The 10,247-nt window shown below is 54.6% G+C and overlaps 1 protein-coding gene across 1 annotated transcript; it reads right to left on the bottom strand.

Annotated features, from left to right (window-relative positions):
• Window positions 1-2,753: 2,753 nt before the first annotated feature.
• FOXF2 (forkhead box F2) lies at window positions 2,754-8,612 on the bottom strand. The gene is made up of 2 exons (XM_033082451.2): window positions 7,572-8,612; window positions 2,754-3,658 (listed from the first exon to the last, which is right to left on the bottom strand). The coding sequence occupies exons 1-2, from the start codon at window positions 8,581-8,583 to the stop codon at window positions 3,492-3,494; spliced, it is 1,179 nt and encodes a 392-aa protein (XP_032938342.1). The 5' UTR covers window positions 8,584-8,612; the 3' UTR covers window positions 2,754-3,491.
• Window positions 8,613-10,247: the final 1,635 nt, after the last annotated feature.

Genomic DNA, 10,247 nt, shown 5'->3' with positions numbered 1-10,247 from the left:
AATGTGAGCTATGCCATCAGTCTAGATGACTAACTATTTGTAATTTAGTTGTAGCTTTCTTGTAGCTGTGGCGGTCCGGGGTCATTAGGGAGGCACGGTTTGCATTACTAATGCATTAGACCGACTGATCTGGTTGGAAAAGCTCATGTAGCTTTCTGGATACACAAGCTGTTCTCTAGCATAGCCCAGAAGTGTACCTAGAAGTTCTCTGCTCACATCCTCCCTTAAGCCCACCGAAAGGACAAAGTCACTGTGAGGGCTGAAGCCCTAGGCTGAAAGTCAGCAGTGATTTTATTTTCAGGCACAGCAGAGGTGTGAGACTGTTGTTGGGCGCTACTTGGGTTATAACACTGCAAAAGGGGAAAAAAAGTATCACTTAGGCTTCTCACAGTCAAAACACAGGGAACAAAGCAGTCAGAGACATGCTAGCAGGCGAGGAATTAAGAGAAGAAGAAGAAGAGAATAGACGATTGTCGAAGAAAAGAGCAGTAGCAGAGCTGTTTTCTACCCACTGATGCTCACTTCAGCATAGCAGCTGCAGGCTTCCCTGCAGACCAACTAGCAAATGCGTGCTCAGTTTTGGGTCTGCCTTCTTGGACTCTTTCACAATGCTGAGACTAAATATACACATCTAAGTTTCAGGTTTTGTTCTAATGCTAGAAATTTCAGCTTTCTCTGATACTTTCTTTGACATTTTAAGTCCCCACAAGTCTCAGAGATGAGTACTGTGTCACTGCTGCTGTGATTAGAAGTCTCGGTATGCTGGATCTTTAACAGAGAATTTCTTTTTCTGAAATGTGAAGCATTTGGGTATGCTCAATGGCTGTTAACAAATGTTAAAGGATTCAGGGAATTTTTAACTGTATGGGTAAAATGTAAATACCTTGTCCTCACAGTGGCATAGCTCTTGGTCGTGACTCTCACTGGCTCTGCGGCCAGTGGAGTTCTTTAGACTAAACAAGGGCTGAATTCCTAGGGTAGAAGGTACTGCAATAAAATCAAATATCAAAACAAAATCAGATCAAATTAACTTAAAAATCTGTCCGCTTTTTTCCTCCCTGTCATTTAAGTCACCCTTAAATTCAGAGGAAAGACTTTGAGCTCGTTTTACTGGCAGCACCCAGAAACATACTGATATCTAAAGAGTACTGCTTCTGAAACGTCCTTTGTTTGAGAGGCTTTAACGGGAAAAAGGGAGCCTTAACAGTCTTAAAACACCAAGGCAGAACACAGAAGTCCAAAATTGAAGGATGCCCTAGCAAATCCTTCCCCTTTCTCAGACCAGACAGCGGGAGCATTACTCACACCTTATGGTATATAACAGCACTCAGAAGGTGGGGGAAAAGCAATAACAATGATAAAATAATTCTCTGTGGCAGGGTTGTGCGAAGCTGCGGAGCTGCGGAGCCCAGCGCGCTGCGGGCCGGGGCCGCTGGAGGGCACTGGAGCCCCGCGCCCGGCCGCCGGCAGGGAAAGGCAGTTTTTTTCTCTTTGAGGTCCTGTCATTCCTGTGTAAACAAGTTACGTTCAAGTGTTTAGGATATAAATTACGACCATGCAGGCTTGCCTCGGAAAGAATGTAAACACAGCACTGTGGTCGGAGCAAACTCTGAAACTGACTTTATAATTTATCACAGGCCCTGAGAAGCTCAGGGAAGAAAAGGGCATGTCTGAGCATAAATATGTATTTTAAAGATGAAGAGTTTTATGTCTATGTATAATTACATAGATATTATATATATATATATATGGGTGGGTGGGTGGTGCGTATATATATACTTATATGTGTGCACACAGGCACAGAGCATTTTGCTGAAACTCTCTCCCCTTCTTCAGCGCTCGGGCGCCGGTGCGGGTTGAGGTGCGGGGACGATTCTGTGTCCCCGTGGGACGGGACGGGCAGCGCGGGGGGTGGTGGCCGTGCCGAGCCGCCCCGGGCCGGGCCCTGCGGGCTGGGTTCGGGGCTCATCCCCGGCCGTGGGGCTGGCGCAGCCCTGGGCTCTGCAGGATGCACAGACGAGCAGCTCCTGGCGCCCGGCTCCGACTTTGGCCGCTCGCCATCCACGGGGCACGGCGGCACCGTGGGGACAGGGTGTCTTTGCTTGGGGTGCGTCGGGGGACCCTTTGTAGTTTTCTTTTGCAATTTTTTTCTCTTTTTCTCCCCTCCGACCCTGTCCGCTGTCCCCATCTTTGTCGGTGCTCGTCCCAGACCTTATCAAGCCACGGTTTTGTCGCCTCCCCCCCGTGACAAGCCCTCTGGGGTCCAAGCCCGCATTGCACAGGGGCTCCTGCCCCCACACCTGGCAAAGTCCCGTCGGGGCACAGAGGGGCTCCGAGGCGTCTATGGGGAAAGGGGACATGGGGACACAGAGACGCATCCCTAAAGAGCGGGGAGGTTTCAGACCTGGAGGCGCCCTCCAAGAGAGGATCATGCAGTCCGACCCTCCTGCTTTTGTGTCCTCTGCCTCGGTTATTTCAAAGTCTATCCAGCAGCGGTGGGAAGCAGGGTGGGAAGTGGTGACGGGAGGTGCAGCCCAGGGAGCATGGCACTGGCCTCCTCGGGTCAATCTGTCCCTCCCGTCCTCCGCAGTTACTGGAGGATTTGAGGTCGCATCTTTAGCTCTCCCGGATGCTGGGATGGAATAGTTTTCTCAGAAAGAGCCAAGGGACAATAAGTGGCTTGCCTGTCAAGTGAATGTCGTTTATATACATTTTATTGGGAAAAAAATTTTTACATCAAAATATTTTGGCAAACTGTAAAAAGTATACATAAGTGCAAATATATTCTCCTTTTAAAGCAATAGTGTGTGAGTATACACGAGATTTATTTAAAATAATTTTTTTAAAAATATTGTGGTAGAAAACAACTTTTGTAAAAATAAAAAACAAAACGTTGTATTGCTGCAATACTGGAAAAGAAATTGAACTTTTCTTACAGTCTATACACGAAAGGGCTAAACAATACTGTTTCAATAATATCAATTGGTTGGTGCTGAAGTCCATACAAAGTGTCCTTAGTGGGGCTCGGGGAGAGAACACAACAAAAAAATACATTTCTCGCTAACGCAGTAACAGAATGGGGAGTCCTCGCAGGTGCGGAGACATTTATTTTTCTTATGCAAAGACACTTTCTCATATAAAAATATGTCGGATTGTTCCCTTTCCCAAAGTTCGGTTCTTTAGGAGATCGCCGAAAGCCGGTTTATGATTAAGGTGGTCAGACTTGGCATAAGGACATTCATGTCCCCCCTAACCCAACACATCACGCAAGGCATTTTTCTTTTAGTAACACCTTTGGAGCATTATATCGGCTGTACGTGTCCTTCAGGGGGTGGAGTGGGACCGAAAACACTGCTTCCTTAGGCAAATTTGCTAAGTGACTCGTGTACTATCAATGCTATCAGAGTGCACGTTATATTTAATCTGCGTGGGTCCGTCTACACCTCGGCTCTGTTCAGTGACACCTGATTGTCTCTGTTGGGGCGCGGCCTTCACATCACGCAGGGCTTGATGTCTTGACAGACGCTTTGGTGGTGGTGATGGTGGTAGTAAGATCCACTAGCGGACGGGTGAAACGAAGAAATGCCGTTAAAATTGAGGACAAAATCTTTCCTGTCACACACCGGGGAGGGATGATGCTGGTAGCGAGGCAGTCCCACTGCAAGAGAAGGAAATAACAAGAGCTGCTCAGAAGTCGGAGAGCTTTTCCCGGCTGGAGCAGTCCTTCCTCCCTCACCCGCAGGGAAGAGAGGCTGCCTGCACAGAGCTGGCACACCGTTCCCTCACCCCCGGTCTCGCCTTCCCCTGGAAGGTTTGGTAACTCCTCTTTGGCTTTCCTGGCAGAGGACTTGGACGCTCCCCCAGGGGCAGAGCCTGACCTGCTGCAGGGCAGAGAGACCGGGGGTTCCACTGCCCCGAGCGAGGAGGGGAAGTGAACTCCCCGGAGCCCCTCATCGCCTGCAGGTCGGCTCGGAGCTGCACCCGTGCTCGTACGAGCCCCAGAGCCTGCTCTGCGAGGAGGTTCGAGACTCCCAAGCCGTGTGGCACGCAGGCTGAGGAGAGGAAGGCAAGGAGGTGGATGCCCACAGACAAGTGCCCGGTGCCCGGCCGCATCCCGGGCTGGCAGACATCTCTGAGCATCCCTCCTGCGTGGGCACACACGCAGCGCTGCCTGTCTGCCCCCTGCCTGGGTACTTTTCAGCGTGGAGGGGTAGTTCAGCCTCTGCGTGGGGGATGTGTGTTTTGTGCGTGTGTGTGAGAAAGTGGAGACGATGCCACTTGCGTGTTTTCCTGCGTGCACCACACCGTTTGAACCCGATTCCCATCTTTCCTCACGCTTCCCTCTCCCTACCCCGTTCCTGAGACGATTTTGCTTCTGACTTGAGCGGCTGCAGGTTGAACTCCAGTCAGGATCCATTTGTGTGTTGATACAGTATGTATTTATTTATGTGTGCGCGTGTAAGAGCGTTCACGCCTTTTCGCGTGTGTGCTTTCATAAACACAAGATACACCCTACGGTTCATCAACAACAACAAGCCAAGTACATCCGTGGCACCGACATGCAAATGACCTTGCAAATTCCCATTGTAATTTCCCACAGCCTAAGGCAGCCTTTCGGGGGCCGCATGGGAGACGGCACCCCACCCCCAACACCGAGCAGCAGGACCGTGCTGGGATCTTTGGTCTGGCAGAGTTCCTACTGGATCCGGCGGGGAGGGGAGCATTGCCCGAGCTAGGCCCGCAGGGTAGAGCCAGAGAGGGTTTTTGTTTGGCGTGTGGATGTCAAACTCGGCTAGCGGGATCCTGTCAAATATGACCGAGGGTCAAGGGAAAAAAAAAAAAAAAAAAGAGGAGAAAAAAAACCTCAAAAAAAAAAAAAACCCACAGCAAAAGAAAGAGCAGGAGAGGCAGGAGAGTGAGGTTGTAGGTGGGGGGAAAGGAAAGAAACAGGAGGGAAACGTCCCCGGTTTTCCTCAGGATGGCGGAGCCGAACCCTTTGGCGGCGTCGGCCGGCGGCGCGCACAACCCGTTCTCCTCCGGCATTGTCCCCTCCTTCACCCCGCAGAGCTCACTTTATAAAAGTGATTATTTCGCTGGATTTCCTCGGCTTTCTAATAACCCTGCTGGTATGCTCACCATAAACTGGGGCACTTTATTACAATCCTGATTCAATCATTTAGCAGGATTTAATAGTCTGCGAAAAAAATCCAGCTCCCCCTGCCCCCCAGCTTCAAAATCCTTTTAGCAGAACCAAGCCTCCTGTTTCCAATTTTTACCTCTCTTATTCTTGGGTCTGATGTAAATTCACGGTTTTAAGTCCTCCCTGACGCTGTCATGGGTAGAGAGTTATTGACCGATCAACAGTGATTGCCACCGAATTTGCTTTGCATTTAACTAAGAGAAAGGGAAAGGCGAATTTTACTTGCTACCGCTTTTGCAGGGACAGTAGGAGAAATATTATTGCTGATTATAAATGCAATAAAAAAGCTCGTATCCTTTTCCCCCACCTCCTTTCACTCCTCTGAAATATTTGTGCCACAGAGATTTTACATATCATGCACAAATAAGGATCGGATTCACTCGAAAAAATAATAATAAAAAAACAATATAAAATGAAGAATTTTGTTTGATTTTTTTTTTGTTCAGTTAATCAAGGACTAGTTAAGGCTTGCACTACAGTCTTGGGCCCAGATACTAAAACTGTAGAAAACAAGTGGAGAAACACAGTTTTGCAAAGTGATGGTGTTAAATGGGAACTGCTGCGAACGGACGCTCGTGGTCGGCATTAAGACAGAGTCCAGCGGTCCGTATGAGTCTGTATCCGTCCTTGAACAGAAACAATTCGGATTTAAACAGCCCCGGCCTCGGAAACCGCAGTGGAACTCCGAGAGGACGAGAACCCTTGCTCTCTCTCCTGCTTTTTGTTCCGTGGAGGTATTCTTGGGCTGTTTCTGGATGAAAATTTCTCTTCCAGGAATCAGCTTTCTTACCTCAGGTGTCTGGCAGGAGGACGGGGCAGCTGCCTCCCAGCCCCGCTCCCCGGGCCAGTCCCACTCCTGCACCTCGCGTGGCCCCATGGGCCCTGCGTGGCGGACTGTGCGGCCGCAAATAGTAAAACAAACAGAGGAAGAAAAGATCCAAAGAAAGAAAAAAGAAAAGAAAACAAAAATCCAAGCAAAAACAACAAACCAAAGCAGAAATTCCTAACGGAGAAGGTACGCAGTTCGGCGGGGGATGCCCTTGTGAACTCGCCGGCCTCTCGCCGCGGCTGTAAAAAGCACGTGGAAAGACGTGCTATAGCTCCGAAAAGTTGCTTTAAACATCAGCAGCAGGGCCCTGTGGGCACAGAGGAGCCCAGCTGGGGACGCGTCTCCTCCGCAACGCCGGTACGACGGCGATCCGCCTTGCAGCCGCCTTTCCCCAGAAGGCACGTCAGGACTATTCAGGGTTTGGGGGCTTTTGGTTTTAAGGGAGGAAAGTTTGCAACTGCTTGTTGTCCCCTGACAGCCCACGTCCCTCTGGGGTGACGGCAAAGCGACTCGCGTGGTGAATGCTCTCCCCACGGCCACGGCGGGCTGTGGGAAGGCCAGGGCAGGCTGCGGCGCTCGCAGAAGGACAGGAGAATGATTGACAGGCGCCCAGGGAGGGGGCGGGAGGGGACCCAGAGCTGAGGGTCGCCTGTATTTGTTACTTGTTGAAATTCCCATAAAATTGAACAAGACCCCGCTCTCATAGGGGTTAAGTCAGGCTAAAATCCTCTTCGGTGTGGTCCAGCCCAGACTGTCTTTGTTTGCTTAACCTCTGGGACCCACGTTTAAAAGGGCTATTTGGAAAAATTCCCCGTAAGAGCCCAACATCTTTTACCCATTTTTGTGCTCGGATTTTTCTGAGCAGACATTGTCTGTAATCACCGGCCGGGGAGGGGGTGAGGGGGTGGGAGACAGCGACCAGAAAACTCTTTCCCTCCGGTTGCAGAAATATACTCGATCCGCTTTAATCTTTCTAGCATTTTTTAAGATAAGGGGGTGGTTTGGTGTTAGAGGGTTTTTATTTTCTTTTTAACTCCCTTCTTTTCCCTGGGTAGGGTTTAGAGGATAATATTTGACGCCTTTATTTGATTACTCCCGCGGCGCGTCTCCGCGGAGCGCGGTTTACCGAGGCGGCGGCGATGCCCGGCGGCGCTCCCCGCCAAGCGAAGCCGCAGCACGGGGCGGAGAGGCCAACCCCGCTGTCCCCGCCGCGCACATGTCGCCGGCACCGGGACGGGGACGCGCAAACCGGGACGGAGCCGGAGCGAAGTAGCGCTTTCCTCGGTGCGCTCCTTCTTGGCACTGGGCAAGCAGGAGGGATGCTCGCAGCCGTGCCCACAGCCGCCCACCTCAAACAGCCCCCCTGTCCCGAAACAGAACAGCTCCAACCCACGCGTATTTTTTTCCCTCTCGCAGACAATGCACCTCTTTTTTTCCGACACCGTGGTGGTCCGGGGTTCCCCGCGAGAAATTTTTGTTGCCAGAGAAAACCCCCTCGGCGCCGCTTTCCCCGCCGCCCCCGCCGCCCCTCCGCGCCCCTACCTGAGAGGTCGTCGCGGGGGCTCTGGTGCAGGTATCCCTGCTCCAGGGAGTAGGAGGGCACGCTGGAATGGATGCCGGAGGAGGCGGCGTTGGCGGCGGGGAGGCCCTGCTGCTTTATGTAGGGAGAGGGCCCCGAGGCTGTCCAGTGAGCCGAAGGGCTCGTGTAGGGCGAGTGGCACTCGATGGCGCTCGCCATGGCCGGCGACGAGGGCACGGGGCTGCTGCTGCTGTCGGGGCCGTAGTCCCCGTTGGCAGTCACCGGGCAGCTGGCCATGTAGGTCGAGCCGGGGTTGGGAGACATGTGTGGGACGTGGTGGCCGCCGCTGAGTCCCTCGTAGCCGCTGGCCATGGCGTTGGGCATCATGTCGAGGTTGTAGCCATTGGAGTGGCAGGCGAGGGAGGCGGGGGGCGCCTGGAAGTCGAAGCCCTGCGGGAGGATGGAGGCACCGAAGCCCAGCCCGTTCATCATGCGGTACATGGGCTTCAGCGCCTGGCATTTCCTCCTGAAGCCGCGGGGCCGCCGTCGGAAGGAGCCCTCCTCGAACATGAACTCGCTGGCCGGGTCGATGGTCCAGTAGTGGCCCTTGCCCGGGCGGCCCAGGCCCTTGGGCAGCTTGATGAAGCACTCGTTCAGAGAGAGGTTGTGGCGCACGGAGTTCTTCCAGCCCTGATAGGAGCCTCGAAAGAAGGGGAAGCGGGCCTGCAGGAACTGGTAGATCTCGCTGAGGGTTAGGCGCTTGGAGGGCGAACTCTGGATGGCCATGACGATGAGGGCGATGTAGGAGTAGGGGGGCTTCTCGGGCCGCCGCAGCCCCGAGCTGGCCTTCTTGCTCTTGGAGGACGCCGCCGCCGCCGAGGAGGAGGAGGAGGAGGTGGAGGTGGAGGAAGAGGAGGTGGAGGTCTCCAGGGCGGAGGAGGGCGGCCGGCTCATCTGGAGAGCTCCGGGAGCCGGGCTGCAGGAGCGGAGAGGGACGGGGGGCTCCAGCCGCTGCTGCCCGCTCTCGGTGGTCATCTGGCGGAGGGAGGGGAATGGGGCAGGGTGGGGTGAGGCTGGGAGGGAAGGGGGGGAGCCGGGCGGGGTGGGTACCGGGGCGGGGGGTGCCCTGAAGGGGGAGAGCGGGGGGGCGGTGGGAGCCGCTGTCCTCCGGGCACCTCCTCAGCGCGGCGGGCGGCGGTGGGGAGGCGGCAGCGCCCTGCGCATCCCTCCCCACGGTCCCTTGCGCAATGGCTCCTCTGCTTTCCGCTGGAGCCAGGCACTGGGCGGGATGGACCGGCCCCGGCTCTGGTCCGGCCCTCTCCCTCCCTGCCCCGCGCCACCCGCGGAGGGTCCGCTCAGCGCCGCTCCGCTTCCTCCTCTGCCCCCCACCTGGGGACCATCCCGCTGCCTAATCCGGCAAGCAGAGGAAGCGCAAGAGCCTGCCCCCCGCCCCCCAATCTCTTCCGCACTGTTACTCTTTCATATATACTTTTTTTTTTTTTTTTAAATAAAAGGCACAACGCCATCGCCTATCAGTTCCTTCAATCTTGCTATTATTTTTTCTCTTTCCCGCAGACCCCCCTAAATCCGGCCGAGAAAGCAGCAGAGATAGAGAAAGGGAGAGGGGGAGCGAGAGGGGGAAGAAAGAGACCACCCCTTTTCCAGCTGGCCTCTGTCCACCCGTCATCTGGGCAAGAGGCGCTGCTGCTGCTTCTGCTGCTGCTGCTGTTGCTGCGGCACCATCCCCGGCTCGCTCCTGCTGCCGGACTGGCGCTTACCGCCTTCCCGGGGCTCCCTCGGCCCCACAGGCACGGCTGTGCCCTCTCATCCAGACACTGCCGCGGGGCGAGTCGAGCCCTGAGTTCCGCCGGGGCGCCCCGGGACACACGGGCACTGATGCTGTCGGGTGCGGGTGTAGACGCGTGTGAGGGGGTCGCCCACCCTGCAGAGCCCGAGGCAGCAATGTTTACTGCTGCTCAAGCCTGCAAGGTATCTGTTTTTTAAGACTTCTCCCTACCCCTCGCCGCCTCCCACGGTCCCATTAAATGTCATTCATTTTATCGAGCAGCCGGGATAGAGTCCGAGGACCAGGGATGCGCCCTCCCTTCACGCCCCGGGGACATTCCCCCGCTGCAATGGGTGGGTCATGCGTTCTGGCAAACACCGTCTGCAGGAGGAAACGCGGAGCCAGAGAGGGCAGGGAGGAGAGGGGCCGGCGGAGCCACAGGCCTGCTCACGAATGATGGAGGAGGCTCCAGAATCAAACTGGAGACGCAAGGAGGACGGCGGCAGGACAAGAGCAGACAGGGATGCTGGAGCAAAGGAAGGGGGGTGCGAAGGACGCGGGAAGAGCGGGACGCCGTGTCAACGGCGTGCCTGCAGTGCTCTGTGTGTGTCTGTGTGTCCGTCTGTCTCCAGTGCAGCTCCGTGCTGAGAGCTCGCTGGTGGGTACGGGCAGGGAGGGGGTGGGGCTGGTCCCAGACAGTGACCTGCAGTTGAGTGGAAGCAGGCTTTTTCCATCAAACTCTGCCTGGATACCACACACAGAGCCCAAGTGTCAGTTTACTGCCCTGAGCCCAGCTCCTTTTCCCTAAGCTCCACAGTAATTAGACAAAGAAAACCTAAATTAACTGAACAGGCGTCGACAGCTTCCTCCAGATCACCACTGCTACATACATGGGAATGTGTCCGAAAATGGC

Source organism: Catharus ustulatus, chromosome 1 (assembly GCF_009819885.2).
Source record: "Catharus ustulatus isolate bCatUst1 chromosome 1, bCatUst1.pri.v2, whole genome shotgun sequence".
Classification (NCBI taxonomy): domain Eukaryota; kingdom Metazoa; phylum Chordata; class Aves; order Passeriformes; family Turdidae; genus Catharus; species Catharus ustulatus.
Note: the sequence above shows the minus strand (reverse complement) of the source record. Positions and strands in the feature narration are given on the sequence as shown.